Source organism: Mercenaria mercenaria, chromosome 4 (genome assembly GCF_021730395.1).
Source record: "Mercenaria mercenaria strain notata chromosome 4, MADL_Memer_1, whole genome shotgun sequence".
Taxonomy (NCBI): domain Eukaryota; kingdom Metazoa; phylum Mollusca; class Bivalvia; order Venerida; family Veneridae; genus Mercenaria; species Mercenaria mercenaria.
Window position 1 is genome coordinate 83,508,725 of NC_069364.1, and position 24,897 is coordinate 83,533,621.

At 36.9% G+C, this 24,897-nt stretch overlaps 2 protein-coding genes across 4 annotated transcripts in view; one reads left to right on the top strand and one right to left on the bottom strand.

The window, feature by feature from the left end:
* Nucleotides 1-9,778, bottom strand: part of LOC123553036 (protein mono-ADP-ribosyltransferase PARP4-like) — a 101,060-nt gene extending 91,282 nt beyond the window's left edge. Inside the window, exon 1 of the mRNA XM_053542310.1 lies at nt 9,645-9,778. The gene's annotated coding sequence lies outside the window, so the exon portion shown is untranslated. The remainder of the gene's footprint in view (nt 1-9,644) is intronic.
* Nucleotides 9,779-9,852: 74 nt separating this feature from the next.
* On the top strand, nt 9,853-24,313 carry LOC123553540 (ras-related and estrogen-regulated growth inhibitor-like protein). 3 transcript variants are annotated; one of them, XM_045343245.2, is made up of 4 exons: nt 9,853-10,000; nt 21,568-21,624; nt 22,949-23,025; nt 23,575-24,313. In XM_045343245.2, exons 1-4 carry the CDS (start codon nt 9,982-9,984, stop codon nt 24,043-24,045), a joined length of 624 nt encoding a protein of 207 aa, XP_045199180.1. In that variant the 5' UTR covers nt 9,853-9,981; the 3' UTR covers nt 24,046-24,313. The 3 variants fall into 3 exon arrangements, with proteins under 3 accessions (XP_045199180.1, XP_045199181.1, XP_045199179.1); XM_045343246.2 differs by having other exon boundaries at nt 9,853-9,994; XM_045343244.2 differs by lacking the exon at nt 9,853-10,000 and adding an exon at nt 16,719-17,164.
* Nucleotides 24,314-24,897: the final 584 nt, after the last annotated feature.

Here is a 24,897-nt window from a genome sequence, read left to right on the forward strand (position 1 = left end):
GTCACTAGGTCAATGTCAAGGTCAAAGTTTCTTCGGTACACAAAACTATGCATGTGGTCCAAATTTGAAGGTTGTAGCCTGAGAAATGTGAAAGTAGGTCACTAGGTCAAAATCAAGGTCAAATTTCATTTCGAAACACAAAACTATGCATGTGGTACAAATTTGAAAGCTGTAGCTTGAGAAATGTGAAAGAAGGTCACAAGACCAATTTCAAGGTCAAAGTTCATTTCGGTATACAAAACTATGCATGTGGTCCAAATTTGAAGGCTGTAGCTTGAGAAATGTGAAAGTAGGTCACTAGGTCAATGTCAAGGTCAAAGTTTTTTTCGGTACACAAAACTATATGCATGTGGTCCAAATTTGAAGGCTGTAGCTTGAGAAATGTGAAAGTAGGTCACTAGGTCAAAATCAAGGTCAAATTTCATTTCGGAACACAAAACTATGCATGTGGTCCAACATTGAAGCCTGTACCTTCAAAAATGTGAAAGTAGGTCACTAGGTCAATGTCAATGTCAAAGTTTTTTTCCGTGCACAAAACTATGCATGTGGTCCAAATTTGAAGCCTGTACCTTCAAAAATAAGAAAGTAGGTCACTAGGTCAATGTCAATGTCAAAGTTTTTTTCAGTGCACAAAACTATGCATGTGGTCCAAATTTGAAGGCTGTAGCTACAGAAATGTGGAAGTATGTCACTAGGTCAAAATCAAGGTCAACTCATGTCAATGTTCATCTTGCCACTCAAAACTATACATGTGGTCCAAATCTGAATGTTGTAGGTTATTGACAAGAAGATTTTAAAAGCTTTTCCCTATATAAGTCTATATGAACCATGTGACCCCCGGGGGCAGGGCCATATTTGACCCTAGGGGGATAATTTGAACAAACTTGGTAGAGAACCACTAGATGATGCTACATAACAAATATCAAAGCCCTAGGCTTTGTGTTTGGACAAGAAGATTTTCAAAGTTTTTCCCTATATAAGTCTATATAAACCATGGGGATAATTTGAACAATCTTAGTAGAAGACCACTAGATGATGTCACATGCAAAATATCAAAGCCCTAGACAGTCAAGTGTATTATCACTAAACAAATGACCACCATTAACAGTAAAGTGTATTATCACAAGACAATTGACCATCCTAGACAGTCAAGTGTATTATCACTAAACAAATGACCACCCTAGCCAGTCATGTGTATTATCACTAGACAATTGACCACCCTAGACAGTCAGGTGTATTATCACTAGACAAATGACCACCCTAGACAGTCAGGTGTATTATCACTAGACAAATGACCACCCTAGACAGTCAGGTGTATTATCACTAGACAAATGACCACCCTAGACAGTCAGGTGTATTATCACTAGACAAATGACCACCCTAGACAGTCAGGTGTATTATCACTAGACAAATGACCACCCTAGACAGTCAGGTGTATTATCACTAGACAAATGACCACCCTAGACAGTCAGGTGTATTTTCACTAGACAAATGACCACCCTAGGCAGTCACGTGTATTATCACCAGACAATTAACCACCCTAGACAGTCAGGTGTGTTATCACTACAAAATTGACCCCCCTGGACAGTCAGGTGTATTATCACTAGACAAATGACCCCCCTAGACAGTCAGGTATATTATCACTAGACAAATGACCACCCTAGACAGTCAGGTGTATTATCATTAGACAAATGACCACCCTAGACAGTCAGGTGTATTATCTGCCACTAGACAAATGACCACCCTAGACAGTCAGGTGTATTATCATTAGACAAATGACCACCCTAGACAGTCAGGTGTATTATCACTAGACAATTAACCACCCTAGACAGTCAGGTGTGTTATCACTACAAAATTGATTCCCCTAGACAGTCAGGTGTATTATCACTAGACAAATGACCACCCTAGACAGTCAGGTGTATTATCACTAGACAAATGACCACCCTAGACAGTCAGGTGTATTATCACTAGACAAATCACCACCCTAGACAGTCAGGTGTATTATCTGCCACTAGACAAATGACCACCCTAGACAGTCAGGTGTATTATCACTAGACAAATGACCACCCTAGACAGTCAAGTGTATTATCACTAGACAAAAGACCACCCTAGACAGTCAAGTGTATTATCACTAGACAATCTGACACTCTATCTTAATAATCTTTGAACAAATTATTTTTAAAGTTACATGTACTATGATTTGCAGTGGAACAGTAGTTAAATTACCTGCGACTGCATTCTACAGTATTGAGAAAAATGCCAATTTGCAATTAATTTACATCAAATGATGCAGGTGTGTATCTATCTATGTAATAATTATAGGTTATTATACAAGGCTGGTGTGCCTTAAGGCGATATTGGCATACTAGGAGAGGTATAGGACCGAGGGCAAATACCAGTCTAGTATGCTAATATCGCCTTAGGACACACTAGCTCTGTTTTATAACCTTTTTATTGCATATGTTCTACTGTTAAAGTGAAAACGAGAAAACTAAAATAATTTAATGTTGCAGAGCGACACTGAATGTTCATGTAATGCGCGGGAACGTCAATGCTGTCTGATGAGGCTGACATCTATGGCACGCCAATTGTCCAATAATTACGTGAACCCAGGTTCACAGTCGAAAAACTAGGATTAACGATCGATAAACTAGGTTTTTCGAACGTAAAACCAGGTTTTTCGAATACTAACCTATATTTTCAAGCAAAAACATAAGATAACCATAGTTTATGCTCGTGAACCCAGGTTTACGTTCGATAAACTAGGTTTCTTGACTGAACTATGAATTTCTGTTGTTATCCTAAGTTCATGAGTGTGAACCTATATTTACGGGCGTAAACCTATATTTACGGGTGTTTACGGGCGTAAACCATAGTTTATGAACGTGAACCTATGTTAACGACCGTGAACTTGGGTTTACAACCGTAAACATAGGTTCACACTCGTGAACATAGGATAACGACCTAAAATCATAGTTAGGTTTGAGAAACCTAGTTTATCGAATGTAAACCTAGGTTCACGTTTGTAAACTATGGTTCACGCTCGTAAACCTAAGTTCACGGTCATAAACATAGGTTCTCGCTCGTAAACATAGGTTCACGTCTGTAAACTATGGGTCACGGCAAGCCAATTATCCAATAATTACGTTCTTGGTCGAAAAACTAGGATTAACGAATACTAACCTATATTTTCGAGCGAAAACATAGAATAACGGGCATAATTGTCCTTGGTTTACGTTCTTGAACCCATGTTAACGATCGATAAACTAGGTTTTTCCAATTGAGCAAGAACATATTTTTATGGGCGTGAACCTGGGTTCACAAGCGTGAACCATAGTTTACGAACATGAACCTATGTTTACGACCAAAAATCATAGCTTTGTTCGAGAAACCTAGTTTATCGAACGCAAACCTATGTTCACGCTCGTATACCCAAGTTCACGTTCGCAAACATAGTTTCACATTCGTAAACATAGGTTACGTTCATAAACAAAGTTTCACATCCATAAACTATAGTTCACGGTCATAAACATAGGTTAACGTCTGTAAACATAGGTTCATGGCCGTAAACCCATGTTCACGCCCGAAATTAATAACTGATTTTATAATCCTAATATATCAACCGTAAACCATGGTTTACGTATGATAATCTAGGTTTCTCGACTGAACTACGAATTTCAGCCGTTATCTTATGTTTACGGTCGTTATCCTATGTTTACGCTTGTGAACCCCAGTTCACACTCGTAAACCTTAGTTTACGACCATGAACTTGGGTTTACAAGCGTGAACCTATCTTTATGAGCTTGAACTATGGTTTACGGCGTTATCCTATGTTTTCACTCGAAAATATAGGTAAGTATTCGAAAAACCTGGTTTTACGTTCGAAAAACCTGGTATATCGATCGTTAATCTCAGTTTTTCCACCGTGAACCTAGGTTCACGTAATTATTGGACAACTGGCGTGCCATAGACGTCATTTCCTTTCAAACATTTGTTTTAAATTCATGCATTCTAGGGCCATAGTTTCTTGTGTCAACCTTATTCAACAACACTAAGAGGAAGCTAATGAAATTATGTTAATATACCATGCATTCTTGTTAGTTTGTATATACTTCACATTCTGTCAGTGGAAGTATAAAATCTGGATGTTTTGCCAAACAGTTGTTTATTTATAATATATATGCCTCACTTCTCTTCTCTTTCATCACACTAACATATATACTTTACATATTTACAAGTCTTGAACTCATATGTCAATAATTCGTGCGGACCATTTTACCTTTGACTCAGGGTGGGTTTTTTTTTGCCATTTTTATACAGTCGACATCGTACTTGCGACCACCTCTATTAAGCGATATTTGCATTAAACGACCAGTCAAAATCCCTCCCGAACGTTTTCAGTATATATATTCATTCCATTAAACGACTTTTTTATTAAACGACTAGCGACCACATTAATGTAGTCCCAACAGGTAAAATATTCGACAAAAGTATCTATTAAGCGACCGGGTACCAAAATTCTACCGGGCATTTCTTCATCTGTGTTATTAGCGAGTACGTTTTGCACATGACTGAATGCAATTAACCTTTGTATCAGTCAAACTGACAAACAATCTATTCATAATTTTCACGGTGTGTGGTCTTGGAAAAGTGTTCCCGATGTTAAAACAGATTTTGAAACCATACATGTATGTTCATAATAAATAAAGTTACATTAACAGTTAAAAATAACTTCCCTTTTCATCTGACTGAAATTCATTAAGAGACCATTCCATTAAGAGATCACTTTTTAGCAGTCCCTTGGGTGGTCTCTTATACAATGTCGTCTTTAGCTATTATTCGGCTATATTCCCAATGCCAAAAATGAGTGCAAAAATTCCCAATCCACATTCTGAAAAAAAAAATTCATCAAAATTACACAAACATTGACCAAATTATGGACAATTTTGTAATGGTAGTATGTTAAAGAGGTTGTACAATGTGAAACAAGTGTATGAGAAAGTGCTTAAACACATCCTTACTATATCCTATGGGACTAAATATTTCCCAATTCAGAACATTTACGCGTCAAAGTCCCAATTTTTGGGGTATAGGCTATGTTACCGAAACAGCAAGAGAAAACCCTGCTACTACAATGTGTTACATTGAAAAGCGGTTTGTGTCCTGATGTTGCAAGTGTAACAACAAATATACAGAGTTCATTATGATCTTATTTTAAACTTATCATTTTGTTTGATCTGAATCTTCATAAAGTTGACATAGCATTCCAAAGCCCATCTCACTAAAGAAGTATCTGAGGGTAGACATCTACAGTTAGAAATGAGTAATGGCAATAGTGATTTTGAATACCCATAAATAACTCGAAACTGCCAAGGTCACCGAGGTCAGGACTCCTGCAAAGGAAGTGATATTTCATAAATCAGACGATGCCTTTGTATTTGCAATTTAATGATGTATTTATGAATATGTAAAAATGATATTGTACATGCTGAAGCATTTGTCCAATTTTCATTTTTATAATAACTGGTTCGGAATACCAGGGGTAACACTGTATACTCTCTGGGACATCAAAAGAGATGGGATAACTCTAAAATTATTATGTCATACCACAGTCTGAGTCTAAGTGAGTTCAGATTGGACATGCTCGTAGCTGCCTGTATGCAAATACGCAGTTGTGTAATGAAATTCTGACAGTTTAATTTTTTGTCCTTCCCAAATCACCCAAATTTGAAATACTGTATAAGTGGTTAAGTTAGAGAGGCGGAAATATTGGCGAATTTCGTGAATTGACAAAATTCGCTAACATTTTCTCAAACATAAAAAATTAATATCAGCCAACCCATCATAAAAACACCAGCAGTAAATGAGAGAAACAGACCCTCTGTCTCTGTCTGTACACTGTACACGTTTTTAAAGCTACCTTTTATGGCCTTAAATACGTCAAAACAAAAAAGCCCGAGTTGTTTGGTTATATTTCATACAGGTAAAGATTATCTTAATTTGATTAAATTCCATTCATTTGTTGACAGATACAAAACTAGCTATTTTTAGCTATTTACCGTAAACTGACATAGGCGAGTATGGAAGCGAGAAAACATACTGACTTTTAAAAATGCATTTCACACCTTTACAAAATGTAACAAAAGGATTTACTTCAATGCATATTGTTAGCCTTTTTTCAGGTTGATAGTTACACATATTTTGCTTTCCTTTAAACAAATACTAGTACGCTTTCAAGTAATAACTTTTTATAAAAAAAAGAGAAAACAATAATTTTAGTAATGTGCAGCACATTTTCTTATATATGAACATTCGCTGGCTCCATTTCTTATGAAAAGCTGTTTTTGTTTTTACGCAAGTTAAAAAAGGGGAATTCGCTAATATTTCCGCACGCCAAATGTCTGGAATTCCGAATTCGCTAACTCTTGGAAATAACCACTTATACAGTAAAAAGCAGAGGGGGTAGGGGGTGAAGGGGTTAATCGGCTGTTCACAAATAGACCAAATAAAATTGCAGTAGCAGAAACGCAGACTTTTGTTGTCCGCTTCACTGTCCAATAATCACAGTCATCTCCAATCAAATGCTATTTTACTGTATGTTTGTATAACGCTTTTTTTATCATGGTAAATATACAGTGTACCGCACTGTGTGACGTATTTTGATATTGATTGAAAAGTAAACATGGCGGCAAAATTCTGGTTCAAGCTTTAATCCACCATATCCTATGTGTTAGGAAATAAAGACCACACTTTAACTGATACAGAAAGATGTCATTCCTCATATCTAAATGGGACCAAACCTTGAAACAATAAGTAACACCACAGAAATGTTGACAAAATTGTGTTCCAATATATTATTATATATACATAAAAATTGTCAAAGAATGTAAGAACAGTCTTTTTTTTTTATTAGAAAGTACTACTAGTAGTATGTGGAGTTTGAATGGATGTGAACATCTCAATGGCATGTTGCTATTCATGTTTTTCGTTGAAAGTAACCTAGTGGTAAGAAATTTAATGCATATCTAAAACATACATCTAATCACATTAAAATTAGAAGACTGAGAAAAATGAACATGTTTAAAGTTATCATGGATTATTTTTTGTCCGGAAATGCATTCAACGGGCCCTATTTCAACGAGTAAAATCTAAAATTTTCTTGGTGGAGGCCCCCATGAACCCCCACCTGTGGGAGGGGGCCACCCCCCTCCCACACCTAGTACCTAGCCTTACTCATTTGGCTTATCAGGATAACTTTTTTTATGATCTGATATTTTATAGCTGTCATCCCTCTAAGCCTTACCGGTATCTGTATTTTACTGTTAGGAAAACAAAGACATTAAAAAAAAATCCAAAAAGTCATAAAATACTGGTCAGATTACTTGTTTTAATAAATTAAACATTAATATTCATGTAGAAACTTCACACGAGTTGAACTTATAATTTTAAATAAAAGACTAAATCTTCGAAAATATGATGTGACAGATGCAAGGACATATCTACCCTAACACTAGTTTCAATAAACAGCCAACTGCCGATGACACTAAACTGCAGAAACAAAACACAAAATAAACATTCATAAAATGTCAGCAAGGAAATTTTATGCTTTAATGTCAACATAAATTCATTTTCAGAGATGTAATCATTACAAATATTATGTACATATACCAGAAAACATTCCCAATGGATTTCATTGGGGATTTCCTAACAGGAATATGCAGATTAAATTTGGACGTGACAGAGACAGTCAACAGTCAAAAGTTATCACGCCATCCCGAAACGTCCTATTATTTGGACTAACACCTCCACCTCAGATCTGCATAATGACAAAATCACTCCAGCTTACGTGCCTGTTAGAACATAACATTTTCCAGTAATAAACTCAAAAACTTCCTACTTGAAACTTATTAAAAACCTTAGATTTTTCTTAAGGGTCCTTATTGTACCCTAAGTCACCACTTAGTGGTCCTTAGTGCTCACTTTGAGGTCCTTAGTGGTCCTTTGTGCCTCCTTAGTGGTCCTTAGCGGTCCTTAGTGGTTTATTGCAGGACCGATTAAAAACCTGTTAAGGCTGATCACTACCAAATAGAATGTAAGCCTCCGCAGGTCTAGTCACAAGTAGTCCAAATATAAATAGTACTAATCTTTTTTCCTTTCCTAGTGCATTTTCTCGGCAGCAACGTGCTTACTTTTACCCTACCGCGTTTCAGTATGTATCACTTTGCATTCTATTGAAATCAGCATGTTCCTATTGCATGCTAGATAAAAATGGCGGCGTAAGAATTTAATGTCACGAAAAGAGAAACTGAAAGAAGCGAAAAGTAGTAAATTCAGCGGGTTGTATTTAACGAACTGTAGTTTTCTTATATAAAAGTTAACATCCCATTTTCTTTTTGTTTTTCTAAAGTAGCGATCTAGTTCTTTATGGGAATATAAGTCTCTGAAAATCTGATATGCTAGAAAATGTCGAAAAACCGTTATGAAGTGAGTGACTTTTATATGAAATAAAGAACAGCTGGATTTAGTGGTGTTCAGCCTATAAGGGGCAATACATGGTATTTTCTGAAACCCCTCGAAAATGAATGGAAATGCCATTAATCTATTCTTTATGATGTAAAACGGTAACAAATGGCTAAAAACGCTTAAATTTCTTGTGTTTTTGGAATTAAGATCAAATTTTCGACCAGGTGGCACTATTTTGGTTCGTTTTAAGACCTAGTAAATGTCTATTCTCGATTTTAGCACTTCAGTTGCCTAAATAATATTGAAATTAGCATGTTTCTGAATGAAAATGACAAACATCGTAACGATTAAATGGATGTTAAATGTAAATTCCACGAATAAGGTAAAATAAATTGAAATATTGCCTGCACAGGGCTAAATTTTGCATATTTTTGGGGATGGGGGTGACCTGTAATGAATTGTCATTTCTCTACATTTTCTCAATATTTTGCACCAAAACTAAGCAGAATCATTGTAAAATAGGTGTACCTTGAAAATGAATGCAAATTCATGGAAAAATCAAACAAAAATTTTCTCTTATAGGCTGATCACTACCAAATAGAATGTAAGCCTCCGCAGGTCTAGTCACAAGTAGTCCAAATATAAATAGTACTAATCTTTTTTCCTTTCCTAGTGCATTTTCTCGGCAGCAACGTGCTTACTTTTACCCTACCGCGTTTCAGTATGTATCACTTTGCATTCTATTGAAATCAGCATGTTCCTATTGCATGCTAGATAAAAATGGCGGCGTAAGAATTTAATGTCACGAAAAGAGAAATTGAAAGAAGCGAAAAGTAGTAAATTCAGCGGGTTGTATTTAACGAACTGTAGTTTTCTTATATAAAAGTTAACACCCCATTTTCTTTTTGTTTTTCTAAAGTAGCGATCTAGTTCTTTATGGGAATATAAGTCTCTGAAAATCTGATATGCTAGAAAATGTCGAAAAACCGTTATGAAGTGAGTGAATTTTATATGAAATAAAGAACAGCTGGATTTAGTGGTGTTCAGCCTTAACCGAAATATGATACCGTTCGAACCAACAGTCGTTAGAGAAGTATCCAAATTTCGAATAAGGTAGATGTGACAAACGAAACTGACTGAAAGAAACATAATAAATAATCTGATTTAAAGATCTGATTTACCTTACATGCAAAACTCGACGCAAAACACTTTAGATAAGGAAATATTCAACACTTCCGCAACAATACACATCAAGAAATCTGGGTTAGTTACTGTTTGTTTAATACATACAGTAATAAGCGTTTGGATGATTGAGAATCACCCGCCAAAATGTCATCGCTCAAAATAACAAATGAGTCCATTTATCTACATATTTGTCCTTGGGTTAACAGTGCAAACAAACAATGTATATCAAAAACTGTCTTTTTTTGCATAGTTAACTGCAAGGGAAAATGATTTGATTACAAATTATGTTAAATCTACGTGTCGTATAACTATCCAAAGACGATTGGAGGCTGCATGGAGGTAAAAGGTAAAGGTAAGTTTTATTTACCGTCGCTTGGTGAAACAATTAACATAAGCTCTATAGAGCTTTTCTGCGACCCTATATTAAGAACAGTTAAAACCAATTATACCTCACCCCCAGCAATTTGCTGGTACCCATTTACAGCTGGGTCGGCTGAGGCAATCGATAAATTAAAGTGCCTTGCCCAAGGACACACCGCAATGGGAGTAGCCAGGATTCGAACCAGAGGCCTTCACCTCCGTAGGAAAGTGTCTTAGCCCTCTCGACCAATGCGAGGTTGTATTTGTGGTCAAATTGTCATTCAAAGGAAAGACGGATGACGGGTTATAATATGGCGCCAAAAAACGGACGGTGCTGAAATTTTGGTTTCACTTCATCTATCTATCTTCCGATAATGTCAAAACCCCTCACGGGGACGTAGGCATTATTAGGCTGAAATGGAAAAATGGAAAAATAGCAGCTATCATGCAATGTAGGTTGAGACATGATCAATGGCTACATCGAACTGGGTGGGCAACAGCAAGAGACACAGAGAGATAATTCCAGTGATATGCTGTTCTACAGCTTGTGTATTGAATGAGGGGAACTAAGTAACCTTCTTTGGGGATGGCAACTAGTCCATGATTGATTTATACATAAGGGAAAGTCTGTTATCAATACATCGGAGTTCTAGTCGACTTAGGTTTAAGGGAGTGTAACATATCTGTAATACTGGAGGTTTGACGGTAGCCAGCCTTAATCCCAACGAGCTGCCCGTCTCTGAACACCCTCTGTCTGGTCTATGAAGGATTGAGTACAAGGTGACCACACTTCAGAACCATATTCCAACTGGGGTCTAACAAGTGCTTGGTAAGCCATGGACTTTGATGGTCACAGTCAGATTTGACCTTGCTGTTTCTGCGCAGAAACCCTAATGTTTAATTGGCTTTCTTTGTTGAACTTTTGATATGGGCGTCCCATGAAAGATTGTCTGATATATCCGCGCCAAGGTATTTGGCCGAGGTGACTGCTTCGAGCAGGACTCCATGGAGGTAGTACTGGGTGGGAATAAGATGTTTCCTTCTTGTGACGTGGATGGTTTGACATTTGGAGAGGTTTAATTTCATATCCCACTCCAAACCCACTCCTCTAACATTTTGTGGTCATTTTGGAGGGTAACTAATGCATTTGCAGATGACAGTGTGAGGTAGATTGCTTTATCATCTGTAAAGAGGCGTACTTTAGAGCTGATATTTTGTGGGAGGTCATATATATTGACTAAAAAGAGCAGGGGTCCAAGGGCGGAACCCTGTGGAACACCAGGCATCTGAACTGATGTCATTCAGGATTCTGCTATCAAGAAAACTTTTTATCCTCTTTAGAGTTTGACCTCTGACTCCATAATTGAGCATTTTCAGTAGGACTTTCTCGTGGCTGACCTTATCGAAAGACTTACTAAAATCTAGTTAGCAGTAATATGAGATCTACTTCTTTCTAATCATAGACTGAGGTTATCAGGTCATTTACTAACATTGCTAGTTGGGTGACACGTGATCTTTTCCCCGAAACCCATGTTGCAGGTTGTAGAGGATACTTTGGCTGGTGAAATGTTTTACTATTGAGGAGGGAACTATGCGTTTTAATACTTTGCATAGAAGACATGTTAAAGAAATAGGACTATAGTTGGCGGGTTTGACCTTTCAGTTTTGTTGTAAACATGGGTTACATTTGCTGACTTCCACTGGGATGGTAGGGATCCTTCTTCACAGGATCTTGCATATTTAAGATGAAATTACCATTTTGATTAACTGACATATCTTGAGGTTTCATTTTACAAAGTGAAGCAAGTGTCAGTGGAGATTTTGGGCTGAAGACCGACTGAAACTGTTTGTTCAGTACTGTTGCCTTGGCGTTATCTTATGACAGAGCTTCGTTTCATACTTCAGGGATGACATGGAGGACGACTCTTGTTTGGAATGTTTAATTAATGAGTAGATTTTCTTTAAATTTGGTCTACTTGGAAGGTTGGGGTCAGTACTATGTAGATTTAGGATGTCTTCAAGATATTGGTGATAAGCCGCTTTGACGTTTTTCCGCACTAAGTGTCACGGTGGGGAAACCAAGAATGCAACGTCATCAAAACCCAGCGCAAATGAGCTGACCACACACAAATTTACGTCGATTCAGGTCAGAAAAGTCTTGTAACTTTTTTATTACTGCAGCTTCCGACTCGAGATAAAGAGCACCGTACCCGGCCTGGAGTATACTATTCTGCGGTAGTGTTCCATATTGTACGTATAGCTTGGTTTTTGCTCGAAAACTCGAACAGTTGGCAAAGAAGGTATGAGCTGTACCACACTTTTGTCTAAGAAAGTGAGTTTTGACCGCATTTTCGTGAAATGAGGACAAATTTGAAGCTCATTTAATATCAGTGACTAGCATAACAGTCAATCATTGTTTTATTTTGCTATTTTCAAGGATATCTGACGATATTTTTTCAAAACAAACACCGTTATTAAAATGAGAACATCCACACTGACGACTTTGTTGGAGAACATCCACACTATTATCATGCACTATTTAGAAAAATCAAGACAAAACCGTTTTTGTTTTAAAATCTGACATGTGAAAAAGTAAGGTAAAAGTGATAAGTTTCACTGCATTCAATCTGCGCGTCATTCGTTATTTTGTTTCAGATGGCAGTATTTTTTCTTTTTATGACATACTGCAAATTTAATAATGTCAATTTGAAAATGTTGTTGCAATCCGTAGGGCATTTGATCTATATAAATATTTAGTAGAGTAGATTCTACATGAATAAGATCGTGTTATATATAATAATTATAATATAAAATATAAAAATGGAAAAGAAAACATAAATCTTTTTTCCACCTTTTTAGTGTTTGAAATTACTTTTCTCCAATGTCATTGCAGTATTTTTGGAATTATGGGGAAATTAATTTTGGTAAATCAAGATTTACTTTCATTCGTTTATTAACCCGGTAAGTCACATATACTGTACGCAGAGCTTAAATTTGTAAACAAAAAATAATTTTAAACACTAAACAGGTTAGCCAATAATTAGAAAAATAAAACTTCTCATCCCATTTAAATTATTTTAGCACCAATAACATATGCGAGATAACAAAGTCTATGTAAATTTCTTTTACCAAACCACAAACTTATACTTAAACACCCTTACAATTTTCCTGGCTGAACTATTATTAACGAACAATACGGCTCAAGCTCTATAAAACAATTTGAAATTATTAAGATCTGCTAATGTGAATAGGTGCCCGCAACTAGTAAATTATTAATACAGTTGTAACAGTATTTAGTGATTGAAATTATTTTGTCCAATGGCATTGCAGAACATTTCAAATTATGGGCAATTCATTTTAATAAATCAGCATTTGATTGAAGTGCGATATTAGGGGCTAAGCTTCAGCCGGAAAACCTGCTCTGCGGGAACACTTAAGACAGTCACAGCGGAGAGAGTATGGAAAGGTGTATAAATACTGACGAAAGTTTAAGGTGTTACATGAAAATCTTTCCCGTATGATGCTTAAGGTAGTTCGGATCCATTTTTGTTTTCTTCACTGATTTGAAATTTGATTAAACTCCCGATTTTTCAAAATTATAGAATAAACTTGCAACTGTTGGCAAATGTAAATTGATAGAGTCACGTGCTTTTTCTGCTGAACAAAATGTTTTGACCTTAAGTAACTTTTTGTAATATGTGCCTATAGGAAATCATCTTTTCAAAAGTAAATTGTCCCCAATGAAGCTTTTAATGAATCTTCTCAGTCAAAAATATAAGCTACGGTCTTACATGTGATTAAATCAAATGTATAAAACCGTGTTTTTATGTTTGCCTTTATTTTAGTTTATACAGAATTCATTTTAGGTCGATTTTGAAGGAAGTTCTATAACTTACATTCATCACTCTCGACCCCTCATTCCTGATGGGATCAATCGCCACGGGGGTATGAGAGAAGAGGCCAGTTTCCCTTTTAATGCTGAACGCCAAGCAAGGGAGCTACTGGTACCATTTTTCACGTCTTTGGTATGACGCGGCCGGGAATCGAATCCACGACCTCACGCACTCAAAGCGGACGCCCTAACACTTGGCTATAGACCTTGCCTTTATTTTAAGAGATCAAGCTGATTTAAAGACACCATTTAGAACTATTTAATGTTCAAACAATTTTAATATCATGTTTTATCTTTAGAAATATAATATTGTTGTCATGGGATTGCCATTCAATAAACGAATTTCGGTTCCGTATGCAGAACCCAGGCTTTAGTCTACGTAATGATAATACATTGTATGCCTTTCTATCGGTTTTTTATGTATAAGGTTGGATTGTATTTGATATTTGAAAGAGACTTCCATTTGCTGAAATAAGATTTAAAATATCTAACAGTTATAATATTTAGTTAAAGTACTAACTATCCGTGTTTTATGCACTTTGGGATGGATATAGTTCTAAACAAAATAACAATACAATAACTATTTCAATCCTCTATTTGCTTTTAAACTTTGTGTGCAGGACTTTTATGCGACTTTGTCTTGTTATCTTAAAATAATGTTTTTCCTAAGATGCAATCAATCTGAACACCGTGTCCTTATGCCACACTTTACACAGAGATTAATGTTAGCCTAACATGTGCTCAGCCATTGCTATATAATTTGGCAGATCTATTTTAACTGGTCTACAGACTTGCGGTAAATGGTATGAACTGCTGATTGTATGTATAGACGACATTTGTTGTTGAACAACGTAGCTTGACTGCCTAAGACACAGCTTTTAGGAAGCATTACTGCAATAATGGTAATTAAGAGTGTGGATGTTCTCCAACAAAGTCGTCAGTGTGGATGTTCTCATTTTAATAACGGTGTTTTTTTTTAATAAAATATCGTCAGATATCCTTGAAAATAGCAAAATAAAGCAATGTTTGACTATTATGCTAGTCACTGATATTAAATGAGCTTCAAATCTGTCCTCATTTCACGAAAATGCGGTCAAAACTCACTTTCTTAGACAAAAGTGTGGTACAGCTCATACCTTCTTTGCCAACTGTTCGCGTTTTCGAGCAAAAACCAAGCTATATGTACAATATGGAACACTACCGCAGAATAGTATACTCCAGGCCGGGTACGGTGCTCTTTATCTCGAGTCGAAAGCTGCAGTAATAAAAAAGTTACAAGACTTTTCTGACCTGAATCGACGTAAATTTGTGTGTGGTCAGCTCATTTGCGCTGGGTTTTGATGACGTTGCATTCTTGGTTTCCCCACCGTGAGTGTGTTAGGTCTAGGAACTTCTTCCGAATAGAAGACTTGTTTGTCTTCCTAGCTTTTTAATAGGCCCTATTACGTCTTCACATATAAGTTGCCCCATAACCACAAAGGACGCATCTGACTCCCGAGCTAGTGAATGAGCTAGCTGATAGAGCAGCTGTCTTTCGCAGTTGTCAGGTCTGTAAGGGTAAACCACAACACTATGTCAGATATCAACTTTGCAATTATCATCTCGTTTGGAATTTAAGGTCCTCTTCTCTTTTTTGCAGAGACTAGAATCCCTCTCCTATGTCTCATTCCTCTGGACAACTGTAACATTTTGCGTGTTTTAAGCTTAATTGTAGTCGTACCCATCTGTTGGCTCTTCGTATTTATGAAGGTAATTTGATAGAACCAAACAACATCCGCGGGTTGCCGAAACAAACTAATTAGACGACAGGTGACAGGAAAGTGATTTATAGTCACAGCGAACTTATCAATTTCACCCTGATCAGTGTTGACTTTTTTATTATATTGGAGACATTGCTTTAAAACTCTGAGAAGGATTACTAGTATCATATCAGTAGTCTCGGTAATTTTAATGAAAAGGCGGTGTGCACGGAATTTCTTAAGTCACAGAGCTCGATTTCACTGATCGGTAGGAAGTGGAAAATGCAGCAGTAGCCTTTAATAAGTTGACTGTTACTACTCCATGGAACGCATATAATTATATATATATGTGTATTTACAACCTTTGGGCTGTGCGCACTTGTATTATCAGCTTCAAACAGCGACAATACTAGCTGTCATAAATTTTGTGCAAATCAGTGAAGAATGCCTATTTTGTTCATGATTTCAAAAGTCACGATTTTTGACACAAAATTAAAAGCTGAATTTTAATTTATGTTTACAAACTTTGATTTTAAGCCGTGTTGAGCAGGCCCAACAAAACAGAATAAAACTGTGATAAAATATATCACAACATGAACGTGTAGTGTTTATTAAAAATCATTCGATCATTCATAAACTGGTAGGGAAAGCTTTAGTTTATTTAAGTTTATGCCATGCAAAGGAACACTGGAAAAAATGTGAGACCGTATATCACAAATGATAAAATCTGTGAAAAAATCCTTTGGAAGCATAGAAAGCAATCAAGCAACAAACATATGAGCCGCGCCACGTGAAAAATCAACATAGTGGCTTTGCGACCAGCATTGATCCAGACCAGCCTGCACATCCGCGCAGTCTGGTCAGGATCCATGCTGTTCGCTTTCAAAGCCTATTGCAATTAGAGAAACTGTTAGCGAACAGTATGGATCCTGACCAGACTGCGCGGATGCGCAGGCTGGTCTGGATCCATGCTGGTCGCAAACGCACTATGTTGGTTTTCTCAAGGCTGGGCTCAAAAATTGATGTGAATTGATTTTCACTTGGTTATTGCAGTTAGCTCCAAGTATACCTACTTGAAACAAAAAGGAAGACGTATTGAAAAGAAAATAGAACCATAAAGCGCAGGTAAAGGACGGATAATAAAAGTTGGGACCAGAGAGTTCAATATAAATCCAACTAATGCATTCGCTAGCTACGTCCGCAGATTATGAAAAGTTTGTAAACACCTTATGTTTGCTCAAAAGCTAATATCATGACTGCAATACTCGACCTGGGATAATTTGATATTGGAAATATTGAAATTTAGTTTATACCATCAAATTTTAACAGTTTAAATTTTTAAACTTATAAATGTGGACTTTCTTTGAATGTTACCGCAGCTTATATATTGGAACTTATTTTCTAATTTAATTTTACTTAATTTTAATTAGTGTCGAAATGTGATTTTCGGTATTAAGAGATATGTCAGTGAAAATGACGTCTCTCAGGATTGCAGTTTTCGGGGATAAAAATGTTGGAAAATCAGGTGAGACACTTTGCTAAAAATTTGGCACCTACCAATATTTTGTTATTACATGACTCCTTCTACAGCCGACTGTATTTTTGCTTAAGACAGGCCGTCAGTGGTCAGTTATAGACTTCTGACCATTTCTCACGCCACGTATGGGGAATGCAGAGTTTATGGTCTAGTTCCGCTCTCACTGACCGCGTATGGGGGATGTAAATTTTATGATCTAATGCTACTTTCACTGGGATTTGAACACAAAGAACTCATAATTTCAGATAGGCCTATTACAAAAGTAAAATTGAGTGTAAAGACACATTTTTAAACATCCTAAATTCTCCCAGCATTTTAGGCGACAGACACCCTTGAATCATAGGCACCTCGAAAAAAAAAAAAACAAAAAACAACACAGGAATTAGTTTCAGGGTATACACCAGCGCTTTTTCAAAATATTTGAGTTAGTCATCTATTTCATATCTATCTTGTAGCCTCCAGCGTAGACAGCCCGCTTGTGACATATTTACACTTCGTGCGACTCTTAAGTATCACTTCACATCTTCTCATCATCTTTGAATTAAAGTAAAATTTATTGTCGATAATTCAGGCAGATGGAGAACTGCTTAAGTGTAGCTCTAATGATTCCCATTTAGATTTGAATGAAATATTGCATTAGTGACAGATGGGAGTTTCCGCATTATTTCATAATTTCATGTAGGAGCCAAAATCAACAACGCACAAAAACGTTGCGTTCTTTATAAAAAATCTCCAAGTTCATAACACTTTATTTGTTTCGCAAACAATTTATTGTGAAAATAGTTTGCTAAAAGAATTCTTAGATATAAGTCAGTTATTGAGTTTGTTTGTTTATAAATGTATGTTCAAAGAAGGAACGCAAACAGCTTTAAAACTTTTACCGCATGTTTTTAAAAGTAAGTAAACATGGCCGGGCAGTTTTCAGTGCTGATATCTGCCATACCTCTGCTAATTGTTTGTGTTTTTCTTATAATGCTAATGGATTTACTGACTAGCATGGAATACAGCCAGTGCATAGTTTAAAGGCCCTGCATGACAATATACATGCAAAGTATTTTTGTTACAATTCAGTATTGATACATTATTGAAGTGGCCGCCGTGGCCGAGTGGGTTTGGTGACTTCGAATCATTTGCCCCACACCGCTATGGGTTCGAGACTTCTCTTGGGATGTAGAATTGTTTCATGTGAGAAAGCAATCCAACTGACAATTAACGGAGGCCAGTGATTCTACCCAGGTGCCCGCTTGTGCCTAAAATGATGACCTGACTAGTATCAGGGGTCTTCTTCCAACAACAAAAGCTGGAAATTCGCCATATGACCAATGAATTGTGTCGGTGCGACGTTAAAGCCGACAAAAATATTCATTATTTTGCAGGAAAACCGTGACATTCACAAAAATGTACTGGATATCAAATTCTGCTATTAAATATGTATATAATTATATCATTTCGTTTGTATAACTATAATTTATGGTGGGAAACATTTATATTTAAGCGGGCCTTATGTCTCGTGTCGCTTGCACTTAGAAACTGTATCTTACAGTACATTAAGTGAATTGCCATGCTTTTTGCATAACAAGATTATTGCTGTGTGACGGACAGATACTTTTAAAGTTTGCTTATTTGTTTCATACAGCTTTAATCCAAATTTAACCATCGGTGTCCCAGGATTATGTACTAGTCCTTACTTTTTCTTTTCACGAAACAGACAAGTTTCCGTCATGAAACAGACGTCATTCAGTCTGCCATGAAAGGCTCGAGACCTCTAGTCTGGTTTTCTCGCGAGCTAATCGAACGGACTGGCAAGAGTTCTAAAACATATATGCACAAGATATGAACATCTTTCGCGAAAGGGTGATAATTTAACATTTATTAGATGAAATGTGATTAATCTTAAGTCGGCGGCATGTCAAATATTTAACTCGTAGACGCTTGTTGATCTCCAAGATAGGACAGCTGTAATATGGCATGAAATCTCCCATTAACCTTCGTAATTTTAAATAATGTTATCATTATCATTTAAGACTGTCTAAAACTTTAATCCGTGTAATCTAAACCACGTATCCCGTTTGAACATAATATTATTATTTACTTGATAAATTGGAATTGAATAAATATTGATTGATGGGCTTTTAAATAAGTCGATTCAAGTTAAGTGTATTTATTGTTCAATATGACTGTTTCTGTTTTCTGTTGAAAGTTTGGCCGTCATTTTTATTGTAGTTGGTAAATGTTTGTCATCTAGCAAGGCCTTTTGTTTATGTGAGATGAATATATCCCCGAGAACAAACTAAAACAGCTACAGTTAAAAACCCTTAGATGTTATAGTATTTTACCGGTAGTATATTGCCGTAATATGGTATAAATCTTTGCACCGTCGAATTGTTCCATTTATTATTTAACAGAAAACAAGAGATATTTGTAAAATACGTAACCCTCACCTCCGTGATGTATTATCCCATTTCACTCCCGTGATCACTATGACATTGACTTTTGACCTACTTACCCCAATTCAATGGGGTCATCAATTTCTTAAGCCATGTCATGCTACCAAGTTTGAAGATACTGCGTCAAGTGGTTCTCAAGTTATTGAGTGGAAACGGTTTTCAATGTTCAGGCCCCTGTGACCTTGACCTTTGACTTACTGACTCCAAACAATAGGGGTCTTCTACTTCATTACGCACAATAACGCATCCACGGTTTAAGGTTCTTGTTCAAAAGACTACGAAGTTACCGTGCAGAAATAGTTTTCAATTTTCAATGTTAAGGCATCTGTGACATTGACCTTTGACCTGTTGGCTCCGAGAACAAGACGAACCCCCTCGGTAGCCTAGTGGTAGAGCGTCCGCTTCGAGTGCGGGAGGTCGTGGGTTCGATCCCCGGCCGCGTCATACCAAAGACGTAAAAAATGGTACTGGCAGCTTCCTCGCTTGGCGCTCAGCATTAAGGGGATAGTGCTAGGACTAGTCAGCCCGGTGTCAGTATAATGTGACTGGGTGGGGTATCATGCCACGTGTCTACGGCGTGATATTCCAGTGAGGCAGCACTATAAAGTTGGGCATTGTGCTCACTGCTACAAGTAGACAAAGTCGTTTATATGACTGAAAAATTGTTGAAAAAGACGTTAAACCCGAACACACACACACACACACACACACACACACACACACACACACACACCGAGGGTTATCTACTTCGTATTCCCAATCGTGTTATCAAGTTTGAGAGTTCTTGGTCGGGTGGTTCTCAAGATATAATGGGGAAACCGTTTTCAATGTTCAGATCTATGAGCCTTGAAAACTGTTTCTGCCCAGTAACTGGAGAACCACTTAGCCCAGAACCTTCAAATTTAATAGCCTGACTTGGTTTAGAAAGTAAATGACCCTTATTATTATTGGTGTTTGTCAATCAAATGTCAAAGTCACGGGGGTTTGAACCTGAAAACCGTTTCCGCTCAATAATTTGAGAATAACGTAAGCCAGAACCTCCAAACTTGACAGCACGACTGGGTTTATAAAGCAAATGTCCCCTATTGTTTTAGGGATCAAAAGGCCAACAACTTGAGAACCACGTGACCAAGAACCTTCAGGCTTAAGCTGATGGCCCCTATTACATCTTGAAGTCAATAGGTCAAAGTTCAAGGTCACAGAGGCCTGAACATTAAATACGCTTTCTGTTTAATATCTTGAGAACCACTTGACCCAGGATTTTCAAGCTTGATGACATGATTATGCTAATAAAGGAGATGACCCCTATAGTTTTTATCAGCAAGTCAAAGGTCACAAGTGCCTGAACCTTGAAAAGTGTTTCTGCACAACTTGCGAACCGCTTGGCATAGAACCTTCAAACTTGATTGCATGATTGGGCATATGAAGTAGATTACCCGTATTGTTTTGATGTCAATAGGTCAAAAGTTAAGGTCTAAGGAACTACTTGATCCAGAACCTTCAGTCTTGATAGCATGATTTGGCTTATAAAGAAGATGACACCTATTGTTTTGAAAGTCAGGAAGTTCAAGATCAGAGGGGCCTAAACCTTCAAAAATCGTTTCCGCTCAATATCTTGAGACTCACTTGACCCAGTACCTTCAAACTACGATAGCATGATCTGGCTTGTGAAGTAGATGGCCACTAATGTTTTGGGCGTTAGTAGGTCAAGATCATGGTGATGACGTGATCAGGGGGATGGTGGCATTCGTGTTTTACAAACATCTCTTGTTAATTCAGTTTTACTTAAAGGTTGATAATCTTTACTTACGGGATACGTTTCTGTCCAGATACTCTTGCTTATAAGAGGCTAATACCGAGGAATTCATCCAACAGAAAAAATATGTCGCTGTTGAGATTGTTCTTTGGGGCGTAGTAAAATACTTTTATGTTTTATCATTTCAGCCGTAACAGTGCGATTCTTAACGAAACGTTTTATTGGTGAATACAATTCGGATATAGGTAAACAAGAAAATAATTGTATACTTAATCTTTTTGAACACTGTTAGTATTTTAAATTTACTTTGCTGTTCTAGAGTGTATTATACAAAAGTTTCAAATTTTTAATACGTCATAGTTACGTCAAAACGTTTTGAGGTTTAACTGAAAATAATGCTGCGTTTACACTTAGCCACGATGTCCACGATTTGAGAGAAGCGTGGTGAGCGTAGGGGTTCGTGGGATCGAATCGTGGTGATCTTGAGGGAACTTGGTGGAATCGTGATCATTGTAGGGATCGTGACAAAATTTTTGACAGTCAAAAATTTTGCCACGATTACCCCGATTTATCTTAAATCTTGAAAGAGCGTGACAGAACGTGGAAATCGTTGTAGAGCTTAACAGACCTTAACGTAGCGCATCAGACCTTGATGCTCCATCGTATGGGGATCTTGGTGAACTTGGAAACACGATTCTAAGTTCCACTAGATCTGGAGGCATCCTTACATAGTTGACGTTGGAGCCAACATCTTCACGCCTGAGTTCTGTGTTGAAAAGTGCCTTCGGTTTTCTCTTAACCATGATCTCATCCAACAGGTCTTGTGCCTTCTATTTCTTCTTCTCCTTCCTATCTCTTCTATCCTGCCCTGTTCCGTCCCTTGTTGCTGCTGCCGACAAGAAACTATTATAGGCATACACGAAAATTGCAAATTCAGCATCTTGTTCAGCTCTTTGATGCATAGCTCGTTCCTCTTTGGAATCTCTGGAGAGAATGTGAGTGTGACCCTTGCCTCCTATTTATACTCCAATCGTGCTCAAAACGTGACAATCTTGATCAAATCGTGGCCATAAATCGTAAGAGAGCTTAACAAAACTTGATAACGTGAGGGATCTAAACAGAACTTGACAAAACGTGATAGCATATCGTGGTAATCGTAAGAGAACTTGAAAGAACGTGATGAAAATCGTGGCGGAGATCGACCAGAATCGTGTTAGCTTCGTAATAAAACGCTGCAGGTAGTAACAAAACGTACTGAGAGCGTAAGAAAGTGGAGGAAAGCGTAGTAATACAAGATTCGAGCAATAAATCGTGGAGCTCCGAGCTTTTCTTTAAATCGTGGACATCGTGGCTAAGTGTAAACGCAGCATAAGCAACGCAATAAAAGCTCTTGATAATATTGTTGGCCAGCTTCTCCACCCCTCAAAGAGTTTACTGAAAACTGTTTCTAAAGATTAACCCCCCCCCCCCCCCCCCCCCCCCCCCCCCCCAAAAAAAAAAAAAAAAAGCAGAATCGTCCTGGTAGTTCAGCGTTTACTATAATTCTATAATTCAGTGTCTTTTTTCCAGATTTGCTATACCGTTCCAGCATTAAACAAGAAGATTATATTACAGATATAGAAATACTAGATACATGCTCAAAAAATGTAAGTATTTGCTCGGAAAAATATACGGTTAATCTTTATTTCATTTACATGTATATTCAATTGACCATAAAATTATACAAAGTACATATATAATCCGTCCGCCTAAAATTCTATCGTTTGCGTGGCAAGACTCGAACTCGAGCCTACCTGACTCGGTCCATTTACAATGTATCATCTATCCTTTGATCTCTCAAATCCAGTTCGCTAATTGGTCATATTTATTTGTAAAGTCAGATGTTACATAAATTTGAATCTGTTTCGCGTATGTTTTGCAGTGTGGAAATCAAAATATAATAATAATGCTGCGGGCGTATAGTCCTCCACATATGCATATTCAAAATCTTTTGGCAGAAAGATACATGTTATGTTTTTTTTATCAAAATCTTTCTGTTATTACAGGGTGGACAAAAATACTTAAAAATCATGGCCTATTTTCCAGTTCTTCCAGCATAGAAGAGTTGCGTATTAAATAACTTGCCATCAAAACTGATACATTTTTTCTACACTCACATAGATATTTTTTTTAATTATTTTTGATTACCATTTCAGCGAAACAGTAGCCCATCTGAATCCCACGTTCAGTGGGCCGACGGTTTCGTAGTAATTTACGACATCTGTGTAAAAGAGACTTTCGAAGCGGCGCGTGGCATCATACACTCCCTTCACAAAATGAAGTCACCGTTTATTGTACCCATGTTGCTTCTCGCGAACAAACGAGACCTCGAACACAGACGAGAAGTGGGTGTGGATGTAGGTCATGAGCTCGCGTTGGAATATGGCTGCCAGTTTTACGAGGTTTCGGCAGCCGATGTTTTTATGCCAATAAGCATTGCTTATCAGGCACTATTAAGAGACGCAAAGATTACTCAGCAGCAGAGATCAACAATTCTCCGACGCCGGCGGAGTTCTTTAATGACAGTTTCAAAGAAACTTGTTTCTATATTTGGAAAGAAAGAATCTGATTTGGAAAAGAAAAGACCATCATGTGATGCTGTTCCTGATTTTGCATTATCTATTTAAATGAGTAATAATGCTTGCCTATATTTTTGGCAATGTGAATCTTTTCATAAAAATATGGTTTACAGTGTTAGTCATTTTGTTAGGTAAATGAATTAAGCATGTGCAAGTTCTTCATGCCACTATAATGATGATTGTTATTACTTTTATTTCATTCTTTTGAAAATATTTATACATGTCTGTGATATTACTGTAAATAAATGCTTGTTTTCTTCGTCATACTGAGGTATGTATTCAATACAAAACTGCGTAATAAAATGATAAAGCGTTGTATATGAATTATTCCTTATTCAAGTGTATCTATCAACCATGAGTGCAGTCTAAGAGAAGTCATATCCCTCGTCGCATTGTCTTACAGTAAAAGTAGAGTACATCAGTATTACTCAAGCTGAAATTAGTGAGTTGATTACTCATTTGATACAGTTTGTAATTAAATTCCATTTAGTAGTTGCAAAGCTATTGCCTGGACAAAAAGAGCAGTCCGTAAGACAGCGCGCTCCACTCTTTGGCGATTTGACAGTAAAATGAATTGAAAAAAAAACAGTCCAAGAAACTACATGCACATAAATTATAAAGACTTTGCTAAACTCAAACTATATTTCTATTTATTTATTTTTTTTTGTTTTATTTATTATTTTATATATATATATTGTACTAAAGTTATGATCCAAAAAACGAAGATTGCCAAAAAACTTTAAGGATGAAAGGGGCATAATTCTGTCAAAAATACAATTAGAGTTATGGGGATTGTAACCACACATGCAGATGATGATTATAAAGAAATATATTTAATTTCAAGTCATTATCTTTTAAAGTTCCAAAGATATGTCTATAAACGAAGCTTTCGACAACTTG